General features: G+C 41.1%; 1 protein-coding gene across 17 annotated transcripts in view; it reads left to right on the plus strand.

The window, feature by feature from the left end:
* SRGAP2 (SLIT-ROBO Rho GTPase activating protein 2) overlaps positions 1–19,783 on the plus strand; it is a 222,602-nt gene that overhangs the window by 96,618 nt on the left and 106,201 nt on the right. For all 17 annotated transcript variants that reach the window (XR_004988751.2, XM_036442547.2, XM_036442550.2 and 14 more), the window contains exon 3: positions 19,530–19,692. Coding sequence is in view for 16 of the 17 variants with exons in the window: in XM_036442547.2 (XP_036298440.1) it covers positions 19,530–19,692 (163 nt within the window). In the remaining variant the exon portion in view is untranslated. The remainder of the gene's footprint in view (positions 1–19,529; positions 19,693–19,783) is intronic.

The following is a 19,783-nucleotide window of genomic DNA, read 5'->3' on the forward strand; positions in this document are numbered from 1 at the left end:
TTCATTCAGTATACATTTGGGGGAATCTAATCATGTACTAGGCATTGAGCTAAATACTGGGGATAGGAATAAGACAATATCCTATTCTCACTAACATTAAATTAGCAATCGTTAAGAAGATATACATGGGCCCGGCTGGCGTGGCTCAGTGGTGGATTGTCGACCTATGAACCAGGAGGTCATGGTTCGGTTCCTGGTCAGGACACATGCCTGGGTTGTGGGCTTTATTATCAATCAGTGTGAGGTGTGCAGGAGGCAGCCAATCAATGATTCTCATTTCCTCTCTGAGATCAGTAAAAAATATATTTAAAAAACAAAACAAAAAGAAGATACCCATGGAAAGTAAACCTGCTTATTGGGCAGGTTATGAGTTGTGTAACTACTGGGAGGGATGTGAGGGAGCAGGACCTAGGTATCTCAGGAATCTGGTAGATGTTTAACCTGTAATACTCCTTTCAATGGGAGGTTAGGTATACACTTAATTAAAGAGAAATTCTTGTAGAGTCCATGTTCTTGGCCTTGGGCCCAATATTTGAAAGTGTGCAGAATCTGCAGTTATGTCACCTATTGCTGATGAATTTTTCCACTCAAGCTGAGCTCAGAGTTGTTTATCAGTCTCACAGGATAGAACTGTAATCAAATGGCCATGGAGCATGTTATAGCTGTGATTGCAAATCAAAAAAGGGTGGAGGACCACAAAGTTCCTCTTTGAGTATGGGTTGACTTTGAGAAGGGAAGTAGGAGGAAGGATGAAGCTGCCAGAAGGGGGAAACCCTTACTTCCTGGGGCCAGTATTTCACTGATTCATTTTGGACATATTTGGGAGCAATTTGTTCCTTTAGGGAAGGTTTTGCCCAGATGTAGCATCTGGTGTTGAGCAAGGGTTGGCTTCCTTTTGGCATGGCTCAAGCTGTAATTGTTTAGAAACTAACAAAAGGCCCCTTGGTGACCTTTTTACTTGCCTAGTCCATATAGAACCTTAGGTTGTGGTTGGGTCCTTTTTAGAAAATTGGGAGGTTTCTTCACACATGGATAAAAGCAGGAGAGAAGAGACACCAGAAGGCAATTTAGGGGATCAGCAAGACAAAGTAATGGTCAGTCTTTGGAACAGAGAAAGAATTATTTTGAAAGCAATTTGGGAGCTTCATGACTTGGTAGAAAAAGCTGAGAGCCTTAAGCTAGACAAATTTGGATCTGAATCCTGACTTTTCTGCTTATAGCTGTATGACTTGGAGCAATTCAGTTTTCTCATCTATGAAATGTGGAGAATAATGCTTGCCCTGAAGAGTTGTCCTAGGGATTAGATATAATACAAAGTAGGGCTAAGTCGGTTTACAGTTGTGAGTATGCAAAACATAGTTTATTTTTTTTATCTTTTTCTTTTTTTTAATTCATTTTTTAGAGATAGGGGAAGGGAGAGAGAAAAAGAAAGAGGGAAAGGGAGAGGGAGGGAGGGAGAGAAGAAGGGAGAGAGAGGGAAACCTTGATGTGAGAGTAAAACATCAGGCAACTGCATGCCCCCTACTAGGTTTGAGCCCTTAACCTGGGCATATGCCCTGACTGGGAATCAAACTGGTGCAGGGGTTGATGTCCAACCGACTGAGCCACACTGGCCATAGCCAAAGTTAACTCTTATATTATTATTCATTAATTATTTTCTATACAAACAACTGTAAATCTACTTTTGCCCCACCCTGTATATATATAAAGCACTAGCCTAGTGTCCACAACTTACCAAACACTAAAAAATGGAATACTACATGGCTATAAAAAAGAAGGAACTTTTACCCTTTGGATGGCATGGAGGGACCTGGAGAGTATTATGCTAAGTGAAATAAGCCAGTCAGAGAAAGGCAAATACCATATGATCTCACTTATATGTGGAATCCAGTGAACAAAATAATTTGATGAAAATAGACCAAGAGGCATGGATACATAGAACAGACCGACACATCTCAGAGGGAAAGGTGGTGTTGGGGGCGGATTGAATAAAAGAAGGTAAAAAGATTAGCCAAAGAACATATATGCATAGCCCATGGTGTCACCAATAAAAAATATAAAAAGTATAAATGGAGTAGGGAGGTAGCTGATGTAATTATCACCATGAAAGAAGAAGAGTATGAGCATTAAGATTCCAGGTTCTGGAACCAGATACCCTGCGTTTGTAATCCTGGGCTTTCCACAAACCAGCTGTGTGATTTTTAGATGAAGGTTCTTAGTTTCCTCATCTATATATTGTGGATAATAATAGTAGCTACTTTGTGGAGTTGTTATGCTGATTAAGTAAATTAGTATATCTGAAGCCCTTTCGACAGTGCTTAGCACATAGTAAGTGTAAATAGCAGTGACTACTATTCTTGTCGTCAGGAGTTGGGACTGAATATAGCTGTACTAGGTAAAAACTTGGTGGATTATACAATATTTACTGTTTATTCCCTGTGCATAGTTAAGCATTCTTAAGCGTGGCCCTGGGTAATGTGTCAATCTTCATTTCTTCAGCAAACCCTGAGGGCTCTCTTGAATGACAAACTCTTCCTCCATCCAGATTTTTATAATATGGCTGCAGTGGGCAGGAAATACGCAATTATGTGACTATATAATTGTATGCCCAATTCCTATAAAAACTGCAGCAATTGTATGTTTTGTCTTATAGGGTGTCATGTTTACAAGGTGTCATGAACTATCCTGAACCCGAGGTAGTTAACCCTGGCATGCTACTTTTAGATCCTGGCTTATAATCAAGAAGAGGAGATTTGTCTTATAATTTCCTTATCCTCATGGAGTCAATATTCAGCACTAATTGCCAGGCCATTGGGATCCCATGAAGATATAGTGCTGAGCCCCCTGGTCCCATTGGCAGTTTGGGTGAATGAAGAACGCCAGTCCTGTTCAGCCTTCTGGGGTGGCCAGCATCAAGACCAGCAGGCCAGTGCAGTACAAACCTCAGTCATAGACATAGCAGACTGTGGTTTATTGAGTCGTTTGTCTCATGAGGCCAAAAAGAAGCTCCCACGCTTCTGCCTAAATGGCTTCCTATCATCCTTTCAGAGTGCAGAGTGATGGGCAGGGCAGGAGCGAAGCATGCTTTTCTGAGCCGTTGGGAGGATGTTGGAGACTGCTGAGGGCCTCCTGTGTCTCCTGGGCACAGTCATGGGAATGCCAGTGGGACACACCACATGATTGCAGGTTGCTGGAGCACAGACCCTGGTGATTTTGTCCCTTAACAACAGTTCTGGGGTGCAGGGGAGTCTTAGCATTCATTTTCTTTGCTTTCTAAGCCCTATAGTAATTGCATAGTAGAGACAGGAAGCAATGTGTGGCTGATTTGCAGGATCTTTAATTCTCAGGAATTCACAGCCAATTAAATGAATTGACTTTGATCCAGTCCTCTTTTAAAGGCAAAAGCCATGTCATCTTTATTAGGAGCTAACTTTGTTAAGTGGAAGGGTTTATAAGATAAGAAGAAAAGACAGTCTCTTTCATAAGGACTTTCATAATTGAAATGGGGAAAATCAGACTGAGAAAGGATAATAAGAACACGTGTGCGCATGGGCACATGAATCTAAAAATAGGACCCCATTTAAAGCAGCTTCCAGTAGTCACTAGGAAGGGAGGGGTTGGTGGAGTACTCGGGAGGGACTCGTACTTGGCTCAGCCAGGGAAAGGTAAAAGATAGCACAGTTATATTCTCAATTAGTTTTGGTCTCAAGTTAATTGAAGCAAAGTCTTTAATATCTAATTCCTGTGCACACTGAAGTATCGCGCTGTGCAGAGAAACAGAGTCCTATCGGAAGAGCTCAGTGTTAATGAAGGATTTAGAGAGAATCAGAAAAAACTAGGGCTTGGATTTTTTCAGAGTTGAAAAAGGATCATCCTTGCTGCTACCTCCTGCCCATAAACACCCCTACTGATCATTGGCTCATTGCCACTGGGGTTTTAGATTCAGGGAAGATCAATGAGCACAGCTCTGACTCTTAATATATCTCAGCTACAGCTGGTTAAAGAACCAGGATTAGAAAATAGAATCGAACAAACTAGGATTATCTTGAACAGTAGGATGCTGAGCTGTGTTTGCAGATTTCTGCTTAAGCAGTTGGGACAGGGCATCCTTGCATGAAATTCAGACATCCCTCCCTGGCAGCCTCCATGTTAAAGTAGAGGTTGCAGAACAAGTCTGGCAGCTCTTAGTCTGAACCCTTGTAAACAACAGATGTTCATAACTAGGTTCTGCGGGTGAGGATGGGGGTTTCTGTTGATGCCTAAAATTTTCTTTAAAATTTATAGGCAGCATCTCGAGGATTTAGCAAAAAGGAAGAAGTTGTACCGAATTGATTCTGCAGTGTTACAGGTAGAACTGATGCTTCCGACAGTCCCTTTGACAAAGCACAGGGTATTGAGTGAACTCTGAATAAACAGCAAGTGAACCCAGGAAGCAGGCACAATTAAGAAAGGTTTGGCTTCTTGGTTGTGTTGACTTTCTGCCCTCCTCCCTGTTCCCCTACACAGACTGATTTGTTGACCTCCCCCACACCCACACCTCTGTTTTCTCTGGTCATGGGTGGAAATGTGTGCCTTTCCCTACCAGACTCCTGCATACACATGCAGACTGATACTCAGGCAGGTTTACTCTGTTAGCTCCCTCTGAAGCTATTCAGGTTCTTATACTATATCGATTGAATGGTATTGAGAGAGGCTTTGTCTTGATGCTAACCTTATTCTTGTACATTTTTAATGTTGGTTTTGCCAGGTCTCCGATCATTAAGTGGAGGTGGGTGAATGTAACATAGCTTATAAAGAATTCAATGCTGTCTCCATTTAAAAAAATATATATTTTATTGATTTTCTACAGAGAGAAAAGGAGAGGGATAGAGAGCTAGAAACATCAATGAGAGAGAAACATCGACCAACTGCCTCCTGTACACCCCCTACCGGGGATGTGCCCGCAACCAAGGTACATGCCCTTGACCAGAATCGAACCTGGGACCTTTCAGTCCGAAGATTGACGCTCTATCCACTGAGCCAAACCGGTTTCGGCTAATGCTGCCTCCTTTTTATCCTCACCCCACCCAGCCCCCAGACACACAAACACACTGAGTTTTCAGCCAGACGATGAATGCTTAGGAAACCTATTTTATAGCATAGTCTGGGGAAGTCATATGGAAAAATTAAACCTATAATACCTCTTTAGTAGGCTTTCTTGGTACAAAATTAAAGAAGGACTTTAATCAAATGAAAAAAGTAATTTATTGGAGGACTGGGCCTATATTCAAGCCAATCTACCAGAAAGAATTGTCTTAAAATCTCTGATGAGATCACTAGTTATTAGGGGGGCTAACAACATCCTGCTACTATTTTTTCTGAAAAACAAGTCCACTCCTGGCCCTTTTGTGTGTTAGCATAGAAAGTTTGGGTGAATACCAATCCTGGTATATGAGGTTTACTTGTTCTTTCAGCAAATATTTATTTAGCACTTATTCTATACCAAGAGGCTATGCCCTTAGAGTGGAATTAAATTTCTCTTAATTACTAAATTAAATATACAGAGAAGAATAAACCACTTATCTAGCTCATGGAGGTTACCATTTAATGTGAAGTATTTTAAGATTGTATACCTGTATGTATGTACTGATTAATACGTGTTCTGACAAGATGTGGAGTTCAAGGTTGAGGAGCTAGAATTGTTGAGTGGCCCTTTTAGTCCCCTACAGTATATCTGATTCATTAATAAACACATGGCTCCATCTTCCTCATCAACAGTGACTAACATGTCTGGTAAGTGCTAGGATCACAGAGATGTATGGGACATAACCTCTGACTTTAGGAGGCTCATTATGTCATGTGGAAGACAGGAGGTTGGCATAGAATAGCATATATTTATTGCCAAAGAAGATGGGAGAAATGTTTTATTTTTATTTTCTTCCAGAATGGGATCTTAAACATTCTTTTGAGATTATTTTAGATAGAAAAGTTACAAAAATAGTACAAAGATTTTCTGTATCCCATTTACCCTGATTGCCCCAAAATATTACCATATTACTACACTTACTTTATACTTCTCTCTCACCATACACAACTCATGCATGCACAGATTTTGTTTTTGTAAAACAATTGAGCATAAATTGCTGACATAAAGATCCTTTACCTCTACTTACTTCAATGTGAATTTATTAAAAACTAAAGGCCTGGTGCATGAAATTTGTGCAGTGTGTGCTTTTGTGTGTGTGTGTGTGTGTGTGTGGTGGTGGTGGTGGGGGTGTCCCCTTAGCCCAGCCTGCTCTCTTTCTCAGTCCAGGAGACCTTGGAAGATGTCTGACTGATGGCTTAGCCATCCTTAGTGCTGCTATGGAGGCAGGAGAGGCTCCCACCACCCTGCTGCACTTGCCAGCTGTGAGCCTTATGGGTTGGGACCCTTGTCACTTTCTCCTAATATGACTCCTCTCATATTCTTTCTGTCATTCTCCATTGATCACCTCTCTTGCACTAAGGGAACCAAGAATCTGATTTTCAACTCAGTGATTGTGAATGAAGATGGTTTACCCAGCAGTTCATGTAATATGCTTGGTGTAGGACCTTTGGATGATCTTGATCTGGTTCCTCAGAGGTGAAACCACCTGGCATTGCTCATTGACACCCAAACTTTTTGCTCTGTTGCTGAGTTCTGATGTCCCTGCTCTTTTTCCTGCTTGCCTGCCTTTACTGAGATGTTTTGGCCTCTCTACTAGCTCTTTTGCATCAGTTCTGATCTGATTGATTTCTCCTCTGTCTCTAGGGATGGCTTCCAGATTCCCCTTCCTCTGTCCTGTTTAACCCTCTTCCTCCATTTCCCACACACTCATTTTATTTTTCTCCTTCCTCCAGACACATCTAACATGGTCAGTGCTGCTGATTCCAGCTGTTCTGACTCTTGCCTGCGGCTTAAGTTCAAAAACAGATGGACCCAAAGCATCCTCGATGCTGTGCCGATTTCCACCAGATGAAAACAAATTACTAAAAAGCATCAGGAAATATTAGAATAGATCTGAGGTTTAATTCTCTGTCTTCTCTGTGGTCCTCCCTGCCTTACTCCTCCATGGCCGTCTGCTTCCTCTCCTCATTATACCTGGCCCTTTTTCCATATCTTCTTTCTTTGTATGCCTCATATGACAAAGGCTGATTTCTAAAATCTTTAATCCCATTGTTACCCTCTGTATATGCAGATGGATGGGTTTAACCATTGGGATGAGAATGTTGATAAGGTAGGTTGTTGCTGTTTTTTGAATTGTGCCCTTTTTAAATCTTCCATCAGGGGCTAAGGAATTTCTGTCCTTTGATCATATAGAGAAGGCAAATCTGGGGTCTCTGTGTCTAATTGTAGGTACATTTACAGGTCAAAGGTTACTAACTTGGGAATAAAATAAATGTTTCTCTATGACTTTATCAATAGAGGTGCAAAAAGGTGCCAGTCCCACAGCCTATCCTTGCATGCTGTAGACAGGGAGTGTGTTCCTTGGAAAGCAGTAACATTGTGCCCACACCTTCACTCTCAGAACCGCCATTTTTGGAATTTGCTTATAGTTTCTCCCAGTGTTCTGTAGAACACTGTTTAACTTTAACATTTCTAGCTGCCCTGAAACATAGGAGAAAGAATCAGCATGGTGGGGCCACTTACCTTACATTACATCACACAGACACGGACAGTTACAGAGCATCACGAGAAAGTTGTTAGCATAGTTCAGTAATTATGAAGTGCCCATGTGACCTGAGTACTAGACACTAGGAACTGTCTTCAAGAGAAGCCCTTGGGGGTTGAGCTTCCCGAAGTACAAGGACACCTGACTCATATGCAAATTATGATGTTTATTTAGAAAACTTCTCTCCTCCTGCCCTCCTAAACTTCCCCCCTCCCTCTGTTCTTTCTCTTTCTCTTTCTTTTTGGGAGGAGAATACTTGAAAGAAAATCCTCAGATTCTCAAAATGGTCTGGGGTATGTAAGCATCCTCCAGAATATTTTATAAACAGTATTTTTTGTTGCAAGTGGGAATGCACACACAGCATTATATGTATATTTTAAAACAAATAACTGTGAACAATATTTTTGCAAAAGAATATCTATAGATCTTTATGTAATGTACTGATATATATTTTTTTAGGTTCTTTTTTTATTTATTAAGGTATTATTCCTTAAGGTATTACATATATATCCTTATCCCCCGTTCCCCACTCACCCACTCATGCCCTCACCCCCCTCGTGTCTGTGTCCATTGGTTAGGCTTATATGCATGCATACAAGTTCTTTGGTTGATCTCTCCCCTTTGTCCCCCCCACCCTTCCCTACCTTCCTTCTGAGGTTTGACGGTCTGATCGATGCTTCTTTGTCTCTGGATCTATTTTTTTATATTCATTATATTTCACAAATGAGTGAGATCATGTGATATTTATGTTTCTCTGACTGGCTTATTTTGCTTAGCATAATGCTCTCCAATTCCATTCATGCTGTTGCAAATGGTAAGAATTCCTTCTTTTTTACTACAGCATAGTATTCCATTGTGCAGATGTACCTCGTTTTGTTTTGTTTTTCATTATGTTGATCATTATATCCCACATATGAGTGAGATCATATGATATTTATCTTTCTCCAGCTGGCTTATTTTGCTTAGTATAATGCTCTCCAGTTCCATCCATGCTGTTGCAAATGGTAAAGTTCCTTCTTTTTTATAGTGGCATAGTATTTTCACAAAACAATACCCATAGAACTTTATTCTATGTGATGCACTGATATTTTTAAAAAATATATTTTTGTTTATTTCAGAGAGGAAGGTAGAGGGAGAGAAAGGAGAAACATCAATGATGCGAGAGAATAATTGATCGACTACCTCTTGCATGCCCCACACTGGGAATTGAGCCCACAACCTGGGCATGTGCCCTGACCAGGAATCAAATGGTGACCTCCTGGTCATAGGTCAATGCTCAACCATTGAGCCATGCCTGCCAGGCTGCACTGATATTTTCTACTTTGTTTTGTATTATGCCATTCTACTTTGTTTCGTTTTGAGAAATTCTAGATGGTGACTTGCTAAATTGATTTTTTTTTTTTAAACCCCATTAGTAGATTTTATTACACAATTTGAAAAACATTGCTTTAAGAGCTTTGGTTCTTAAAATTCTGTATGCCTAAAATTACCTGAAATGCATTTTAAAATGCAGATTTCTGAGAATCACTCCACTGCTAGAGAAATAGAATTTTTAAAAAATATTTTTTTTATTGATTTGAGAGAGAGAAACATTGATTTGTTGTTGCACTTATTTATGCACTCATTGGTTAATTCTTGTAAATGCCTGAACCTGCAACCTTGGCATAATGGATGATGCACTAACCCAGTGGTCAACAAACTGCGACTCGAGAGCCACATGCGGCTCTTTGGCCTTTTGACTGTGGCTCTTCTACAAAATACCACAACCTGGGCGAGTCTATTTTGAAGAAGTGGCGTTAGAAGTTTAAGTTTTAAAAATTTCGCTCTCAAAAGAAATTTCAGCCGAAACTGGTTTAGCTCAGTGGATAGAGCATCGGCCTGTGGACTGAAGGGTCCCGAGTTCGATTCCGATCAATAGCATGTACCTTGGCTGCGGCATATCCCCGGTAGGGGGGGTGTGCAAGAGGCAGCTGGTTGATGTTTCTCTCTCATCGACGTTTCTAGCTCTCCATCCCTCTTCCTTCCTCTCTGTAAAAAAATCAATAAAATATATTGGGCCGGGGGGAAGAAATTTCAATCGTTGTACTGTTGATATTTGGCTCTGTTGACTAATGAGATTGCCGACCACTGCGCTAACCAACTGAGCTACCCCACCAGGGCCAGGTATGATTTTAACAAGTGCTTCAGGTGATTCTGATGCAAGGTGATTTGAGGTCCTGAAGACTCACTCACATGTAGAAAAACTACTCTCTTACAGACTTTGGAGCCTGGCTCTGCAAGGCTTCAGATCACTCAGTGCTCGGAGATGGTTGATACTAGTAGGTATCATCTGAATCCAGACAGAGAATCTTCCCGTTCCAGAATGACCCCAATTATCCATGCTCACCCCTTCATCTTGATATCCCTTGATAGTCTTTTTAAAAAAATATTTGTTATGATCCTTGTGAAGACAGAGAAAGAGTTAACTGAGGACACAGAACTGAAGGGTCATTTTACAAAGTGGTTGGGGTGTGGCCCAGCCCTCCAATAGGTGCCCAGAGCCATTCCCAAATTAGAATGGGGTGGGGTCAAGACTGCTTTTCTCATTTACTTGCCTTTCATGTGTAACCACAGGCTTTGTGTCAACATGCTTTCCGGTTAGGCACCAGCAGTTTTGCTCCCTCTGAGTTCATGGACCCTTGGTGTTCCTGTTATGTGTTGTCTTAGAATAGCTCTGTGCTCTGAGCATTGTCCATTAACTCTTTCAGCACCAGGGCTTTATAGATAGATGCTAAGGGCTCTTTGTTGATATTGAGCTACAACCACAATGAAATAAAATGATTGCGGGTCAGGATAACTGGGTTCTTATCATGCTACCCTATCTGTGTGAATTTAGGCTCCCTAAGCCTCCATTTTCTCACTTAGAAAATGAAAAGTGTGGCCCACCTGGTGTGATTCAGTGTTTGAGTGTTGACCTATGAACCAGGAGGTCATAGTTCTGGTCAGGGCTCAATCCCCAGTGGAGGGTGTGCAAGAGGCAGCCGATAAATGATTCTCTCTCATCATTGATATTTCTAGCTCTCTCTCCTCCTTTCCTCTTTAAAATCAATACTATGTGTGTGTGTGTGTGTGTGTGTGTGTGTGTGTGTATATGCCAAGCTACCAGAACAACCTGTCACTATGACATGCACTATGGCAGTCAACTGGCCTGATTGGGCCATGATTGGCCTCCACCCTAGCTGGCCCCAACCCTAATTGCCCCCCATTCGGGTGGGGTCAGCCGGCCAACCTCCTGCATCCCCTCCCACCACTGGCTCCTCCCGATTGGCCCCCATCAGGGCAGGCAGCCTGACCCCACCTGTGCATGAATTCATGCACCAGGCGTCTAGTAAAGAAATTATAAAATGAGCCAAAACCGGTTTGGCTCAGAGGATAGAGCGTCAGCCTGTGGACTCAAGGGTTCCAGGTTCAATTCCTGTCAAGGGCATGTACCTCGGTTGCGGGCACATCCCCAGTGGGAGGTGTGCAGGAGGCAGCTGATTGATGTTTCTGCCTCATCGGTGTTTCTAACTCTCTGTCCCTCTCTCTTCTCTGTAAAAAATATCAATAGTCTTTTAAAAAAAAGAAATAATAAAATGACAGATTTGGTCTAGACTCTAAATCATCTTAAAATTAAAATCGCTAACCCTGCTGGCTCCAAAATTCTGTGATTCTATTTTTTGTTCCTTCTGGCTTTTCCTTTTGTACTTTAAAAGCCTTCTCTTTACAGCCTGTCCTAGGTTGGGCACAGGAGATTCACTGAGTTTTGTAATTTCCAGAGAACCAGATAAGTTAAAAGCAATAGTTAGTGCACTGCTGAAGTATGAAATGTATAAAACAAGTTGATTACAAACTTGAGTATTAAGGCCTAGAAAATTGGTGATATGTTTGTCTTTTTAGCCATTACTCTAACCACTTTTTCTTTTTGTTTTTTGGAGGGTGTAAATACTTTGTGTGGACTGTCAAGTAATAATAATGGTTATAATAATAAGTGATGGTGATACTGGTTTGTAAGTGTAGGATCCTTTTGTGTTTATGAAGTGTTTCTTTATGGTCATCGCTTTGGTATCCATGTGAGTTAGGCATGGAAGGCATGCGGTCATCATTTATCATTTTAAGCACATGAAGAAGTACCGAGGCCTCGAGTGCATCTGTGATTTATCCAAGGTCACTTGGCTAGTAAGTGGCAAAACTAAGTCTAGACAGTAGGTCATTTGCCTGGTTCAGGATGCTTTTCACAGAGGACCACCTTGCTGGGGTGGGGTGCCATCATTCATCCAGATTCCTTACCGACCTGTAGAACTCAGTAATCTATGAACTTGGAAACTGATCTGGGCATTTCTTACTCTAACTTCTTAATATTTTTCCAGAAAAGCATCAGAGCGGTTAATAATATGCTTTAATTTAGAACACATAAACCAATGAGTGTACAAATCCAGTCACTCAACAGCCACCCAGATACATAATGCAACAGTTGATTGGGCAAGATTGATGGAGGCTGAAGGTATTAACTATTCATTAAGTGAATTGTCTTACTGTGCTCAACACTTACAGGATTCTGTGGTTATGGCATCTGTCATTAGTCAATGCTGATTAAGTTCCCACCCATTCTTGGTGATAGATGGTCATTGAATATTCCAAAATATACCCTGTCCTCAAGAGACTCCCTTCTAGTAAGGCAAGATAAATATCAAAGTGACACACGAGAAATGATAATGCAGTAGATCTGGTGACTACTTAGACTTTATCCCTTTTAGCTCTATAATTTCGCAGAATCAAGTTATATCACTTTGTTCCTCTTTTCTCATTGTTATCATGAACCATGTAAGGAAACTCATTGTATAATACCATTAACAAGTATATTCAGGAGGGGGTGGTCTGAATCTTAGAGATCTCTCTTCTAAAGTGGCTTATTCGTAGTTGGCATGCTTAAGTACCATTCGACAGGCAGGAGGAGTTGCTGGCTGTAAATCAAACTACTCAGCTTGTGCCTCGTGCCAGGGAGCTGCCTGCTCCCAAGGTAGTGGTTACTGCTTTGAAAATAAGTGTGTGAGCCAAAACTGGTTTGGCTCAGTGGATAGAGCATTAGCCTGTGAACCGGGTTCGATTCCTTTCAAGGGCATGTACCTTGGTTGTGGGCACATCCCCAGTAGGTGGTGTGCAGGAGGCAGCTGATTGGTGTTTCTCTCTCATCGATGTTTCTAACTATCCCTCTCTATTCCTCTCTGTAAAAAAGAAATCAATAAAATATATTAAATTTAAAAAAAAGAAAATAAGTGTGTGAATTTCTGAGTGACGTCATTTCAGATTGGCATAGATAGGTATTTATGTCTCTAACAAGAACTATCAGAGCTGAGTCAGACTGGCTGTCAGTCATCTTTCAAGATTTCATTCATTTAAAAAAATTTACCAACACATCTATGTGTATTTCTTTCTCTGTATATTTGTCATGTGCTGTAATTATTTTTGGGGTTTCTGATGAAATCTTAATTAACTAGAGAAGAAGAAACTGAAGATGTAATTTTAGAGTTGATCATAGGTTATTCTGTGGAGTATATGGATCTGTTCATGTATATGGTTACAAATCCTTTTAAACTATTGAGAAACATATAGGATGTCCCCCCCACAAAAAAAATTTATGCACACTTTGAATAATTATTAATTTCAATGCCTTAAATCTGAAAAGAAACATCAATTGAGCTATCAAAAATTATATGTGTGTACATTTTTCTGGGACACCCTCTATATTACTTTTCATCTTGGTTATCAATCATACCTTTGTTACATCTTTTGCTCGTGCTATGATGTTTTCTTTTAATTAAGTGAATTAGTCAGCTGAGACCTTTTGATATGATTACAGCCTACTTTGAGGGGTGTTTGGGGGGGAAATTTAATAAATAGCTAATTTCTAGTTCCTTAGTTCTTTAGATCATATAGCGGTAGAGTGCACAGGGCTTGTTCTGTAGCATTTAGATTGTACCCAGAGAACACAAGGAGTTAATTAGCCATTTTGTTGATATCTCCCTGTAGCTCTGAGAGTTCTAGTGGCAAGACATGGTTGTAAACGAAGGGAAGGTTCCATGTTGGCCGAAGTCATAGAGAGGGCTGCTATTCCAGCAGATCTTCTAAGTCAGCCACATCAGGGTTTCATAGTGGGCCATTCAAGTTCGTGTACAACACAAGCATCAAGACCAGGAGAAGATGTAGGCTGTAGCTGACAGGTAGTCTAGAGGCAGAAAAGTCATGTCTCAGATCCAGGAGATCTGCAAACATGAGAGAAGCAGGTCAGAAACAAGAATGTTGTTTCCTTTATCCCTAGTGCCCAGAACAGTGCCATAGATCTCCAACTTCTCTCCCTGCCATGAACCTGGGGTGGGGTGGGGGTGTTTGAGGGAAGACAAAGTCTCTTACCTGACATAAATTGATGGAGGCATTTCTGGTTAGGGTGTACAGTGGTTCAGATTGGGAACCACTCCCATTCCCTACCTACTAACCCAGAGGAACCTTGGTCCTGCCATCATTCAGGAAATGTCAGACACAGTGCTGACATTAACTTCAAAGCAGATTCCTAAGCTCCCAGCACTTGGGCACGCCATTATCCCAAGGGTGTGTCTGGATTCCCCAGAACTAACCCATAGCCACAAGAATTCCACTTCCATATAGGTCTTCCCCCAAACCTGATTATAGGGGACAACTTAGACTATATTGAGTAAGGTGGGTACACCGCCGCTTGAATCCTTTCTAATCACCTGACCAGGCTACTGAAGACAATTTGTGGCATTCATTTGTCCCCGAACACTTGAAAGCTCATTTCTCCATACATAGAATATACATTTTTGCCTTTAGCCCTTTTATCGTTCCGTCTTAGAATTCTGATCTCATTGCTGGCAAAGCAGAAGCCTGGGCTGTGATAAGCCCAGAGACGTATGCTTGCCTGCTCCCTGCCCGCCCACCCACCCGCCCGCCTGCCCGCCTTCCTGCCTGTCTTTGAAAGATGCCTTTAGGCTGCTTATGTACTACTGGGTCACACCACCGAGCAGCTACCATTACAGAAAGAATCTTTTTCAAGTCAGTTTCCACCTTGGGGACACCTTCCCCCCTCCGCGCCCCCCCCCCTTTTTTTTAACACCTTCCCCAGCAAATCCAATCCATCCTCTGGCTTATCTGGGTCAGCACGGGTCTGATTTTATGCATGGCACTGTCGAACCATAAATCCGCTGCGGCTTTGCCTCTCTATCCAGCCCGTCTGCTTCTGTCAGCATCAGCAAAATGCATAATAGAGAAAATAAGCCAGAAAGGCTAATAACACTCATCTGAATAAAATAATCTCTTAGGCTGCGTCCCTTCACTTCATTTTAATCAAGGCGCCAGGAAGGAATTTAGGTTTACAAATCCAGCCTGGGCCTTGTCACTAGTTCCCTGTCCAACCATCACTAACGGATTGCTTTTATCATGTATGTATCTTCTTCTTGTCCTCCTTATGGTTGGATGCTCAATATGCTGAATGGTGCCTTTAGCTCACTTTTATTTTATCTATCGTCACATATATGTGTCTATTTTTTAAAGTGAGAAGCGATATTCTTAGATGTATTAGTACTAATATTTGCCATCTCTGTATGCAGACCAGCAGTTTTGAAAGGAATTCTGGGAAAGGGGGTTCAGCAGAAGTTGCTGAAGCATGGGGTACTGGCTCCCTGGACTCCCTCTGGCTCCTTTCTCTGGCCCTTCGTTCAGTCCCTGTGCGGAATACAGGGCTGAGCAGTCCCACCTCAGGGGAAGGACAGTGGAAGATTAGATTCTGCTCTCCCATTCGTATCTCCCTCATGTCTTCCCGGAGACCACAGCTGCCTGGTTAATTGCCTGTTGCTGCTGTCTTCTCCTGAACGTTATTTGCCGAGGGCTGTTCGTTTTCAGCAGCACTCTTGGCCTTGGCCCAGGGCCGGGTGAGGAGCCTGTTGGAAGATGATGAAAGCTGAGTCCTTGTTTGTTTGGAAATAAAAGTAATAATATTTTTTTCACATTTGTATAGTGTTTTACTGTTGATATCATTCTTTTGCACCCACCATCTCATTGGAGCCACACAACAGACCTGTGAGATGGGCAAGTCAGGTAGACACTGTTGGCCCGAAAGGAAATATTCTTCACTAGAGCAATACAGAAGCTCAAGCCACTCCGTGGTGCCAAGCTTGTGTCACACAGCCCATCTGCAGAGCTATCAACATAGCGATTATTAATTAAATGGCACCTTAGGCCAGCAGAGCTTCCGGGGTTTTACAGTCCTGCTTTGAAGATCTTCAGGGAGCTAGATGTACGCAGATAGGGATGTGTCCATTTTATAGATGAAACCGAACAGAGGGAAGCACACACACACACACACACACACACACACACAAAAAGCAAGTGTAATACAAGCCAACTTGGACGTTTATGGAGATCTTCCCCCTAGATATTTGAGAGAAATCCCTTTGAGCATTTGTTGCCAAGTGTGTTGAACATCCATAAATAATCTAAGTTGAAGAGGAAAACTGGGTTAATGTATTTGAAGCTAATGAGTGAGCTGTGCAGGTTTATTCCTTCCAGCTCATGCATAGTCGGCTTGTGACTTTCTGGCCTCCTTTGTTTGGACTCCAGAGTCATCTCCTCACAAGTACAGTTTGATGCCTTTTTGATCTTCCTCCTAAAAAAAATTTTTTTTAAGTAAGAAAAACACTTCTGGATATTTTGTCTGCTTTTTAGGGATTAGTGTTTGAGGAGGTTTGCAGCTGTTCAGCACATTCCTAAGGGATGTAGACCTTTTCCTTTAAATGCCCAAGTATTACACAGCCTAAGACTCTGGGGGCGGGGAAAGTAAAGACACTGTACAAACAAATGATAGATGGAAAAGATATAAAGGCAAATTTCAATCTCCTAACCAAACCCAGTTCCCCTGGCTCCAGCAGCCCCAAATAAAAGAAGGCTGCAAAGCTGTGAAAGCAGGAAACCACTCTAGCAGAACCTTAATAGGCTCCCCATGAAATCACGTCTTGGGGCCTCGCTTACTTTCCAGCCTGAAGTGTGTTTCATCTTTGTTCGTGTTGGCTGGGAAAATTGTCTCTACAGGGTGTTTGTGTTTCTTCTACAGTGAGCCTTTCCCCTCTCCTGCCCCACCACCTTCCCAAAATAAATAAATGAATTAATTAAAACACCTCAGTTGAAGAGGAATCTAGTCTGAAAAACCATACAAACTCAAAAGAACCAAATACATTATATGAGAAACTGAGTATGAGTAAAAGAGATGAGAACCCCTAAAAGAAAACAGTGTCTAATACTGTGTTTTAAAGCCACGGGTTCCTTTTTAAAAATAAAAATCTTGCATAAGCCCCCATATATGCAACCCATTTACTAGTGTAAATCTTTTAAATCTAAAGCACTTATTATAGAGTTAGTCAGTGAGCACATCAGACTGTGTTTATGAACCCAAAATATTGATTGACATTGGGAATATGAATCAGAGTTGTAGTTTTATGTCAATTTCAGCATCCAAGTTATTTCTGGTTCTGATTTGGATTGCCAGTATCAAGAAACTACTGATTAACACAATTGAGTTGTTTGAAATAGTTTAAAATTGATTTAGATGCTTGAAAATGATATTTTTGTTTTAATTAATATTATCTATTAGCTATTCTCACTCACCTTCATAAATATTAACTGAATAAAAAAAAATGTATAAGAAACATTGCAATTGATAATGAGATAGGATGATAATGAGCATGACTATTCTCAGTACCCAACCATGGTCTGTATTATAGACTCTATAACATGGGCTCCTGAGCCTTCTATGGCATGTAGTTAAACTTGACCACTATGTATGAAGTCATATGCTTACCCAAACAATTTAACTGAAGGTGGCACTCAGGCTGGAATTGAAAGCTATTAGTACAGAGCAACATCCATTCTAACCAATAAACACATTTCTCAGAAGTTCAGATACATGCATTGATAATTTATTCCCAAGATTGTATAGAATGAAGTTCACCTGGCAGCCCATGAGACACTGTGATGATGCCTATTGCAGGGAAACTGGCAAGGTTTTTTGTCAGTAATTACCTCATAACAGAATTGGGAAAGCCCTTCTAAGTTGGATTCCATACTTTACAAATCATAGGTGCCTGGCACCCTCCAGCCCTGAATGGAGGCAGTGCTGACTACCGTATTTTTCGGACCATAAGACGCACCAGTTTTTAGAGAAGGGAAATGAAGAAAAAAAGATTCTGAAACAAATAGTGTCCTAAAATATTTTATGTGCATTAAAACCCAACATCACAGTCATAAACACATGTAATCAACCCTGTAAAGTAAACAGCAGCATTTAGAACCATTTTAGAGCCGGGCAAGCACACAGAGACCACACAGAGCCGGGCAAGTAAAAAAACTTTTTTTTTTAAAGTATATGTGTAGGCTATATTTGGACCATAAGACCCAGGGACTTTTCCCCCCCACTTCTGGGGGAAAAAAAGTGCGTCTTATGGTCCGAAAAATACGGTAAGTCAAACCACACTCAAGCCATTTTCTTTGCTCTGAGAGTTTGACTGGAGGGAGCGGTAAGGGGAATAAACAGAAAAATGATTCTTTGTCATGGGTAAGCATTTTCTCTTTGCAATTATAAGGCTTTGTTTTTAATTTTAGAATTGCCACTTCTTCGCTATGTAACTTTGACCAAGTTATTTAACCTGTCTTAACCCAAACTTTCCTCTTCTGCTGAATGCAATTGATAACACCCATTTCATCAGATTGTTGTGGGGGTAAAGTTATATCAGCCATGGGGCCCAGCTATGTGCTAAATACATAATAACCCTGTGATAAATAGGACCGCAAGCAACCCCTACTTTCTGTTTTCCTCCTTAAAGAGATCTAACTTGCAGATGCAGAACTTTTGTTGCTTAAATTACTGCTGTAAACTGAGTAGAAAATAATTCTTTTAGATCATAATGCTTTCATTAGAAACGAGCATCTAGGTTTGGCACTATACTGTTCTACTCAGGCTGTAAAAGTTGTAGGAATTACATGTGTTCTGGGAATGATTGTGCTCTAGGGTGTATGGGACATGATATAATAATAGCTCAATCAGTGAAACCAAAGCATCCTTAGATGTGTTCGATGGAACTGAACAGTTTTTAGTGACTTTTTCATGGCAGCTGCCTCTAATGTTGTATTCATGGAATTCTGCAATAGGTAAGTGTGTGGGCGTTTAGTCTGTATTGCTCTAATGATTTTGTCTCTAGACAAAATCTCTTTTTGTCTCTAACCCTAGATGCATACCAGATGATTTAATGGCCAAGGGAATGGCATTGGCGTGAGACAGCCTAGAGCTTTTTCTAGTCAAACAACACAGAATTGTGGTTCTAGTTCCTGACTTCATCTTATTTACTAACTGCATGATTCCTTCTTACTACCTAGCTGTGGATAAGTTTTCTACTCAGTAAAATGGAGATAATGGTAGTGTTTGTTTTTTTGTTTGTTTGTTTTTTTTACAATGAAATGATGGAGCTTAGGTGAAATAATGCACATAAAACAGTCTCCCAAGTTCCTAGAACGTAGTAGGTGTTCAACAGATAATCTTGCTTCTCCTCCTCCTTCTCTTCTTTCCTCTTCCTTCCCTCTCTTTATCATTATCCTCATTTTCTCCCTTTCTCCATTGAGTTGTTAGAAAAAGAACACTAGAAGTGCAGAGTGCAGGAAAAATAACGTTATTTCTGTCTTGGCTTTGATCACTGTCATTTTGTGATGTGGACTGTAGTCACAGATGTTGGTCCTGATTGCTTACTAACAGTGATTTTTTTTTTCCTTGCTGTTTCTCTGCAGGAAGGATCAGAATGTTCTCTCTCCAGTCAACTGCTGGAATCTCCTCTTAAACCAGGTGAAGCGGGAGAGCAGGGACCACACTACCCTGAGTGACATCTACCTGAATAACATCATTCCTCGATTTGTTCAAGTCAGCGAGGACTCAGGAAGACTCTTTAAAAAGGTATGTAGCTGTTTCTAGTCGTAAGATACTTGGGTGGAGCAATGACACAGTTTTGTAAATAAGAGAAAGAATATCTTATTGTCCCACATAT

Source organism: Pipistrellus kuhlii, unplaced genomic scaffold (genome assembly GCF_014108245.1).
Source record: "Pipistrellus kuhlii isolate mPipKuh1 unplaced genomic scaffold, mPipKuh1.p scaffold_m20_p_18, whole genome shotgun sequence".
NCBI classification, from domain to species: Eukaryota; Metazoa; Chordata; class Mammalia; order Chiroptera; family Vespertilionidae; genus Pipistrellus; species Pipistrellus kuhlii.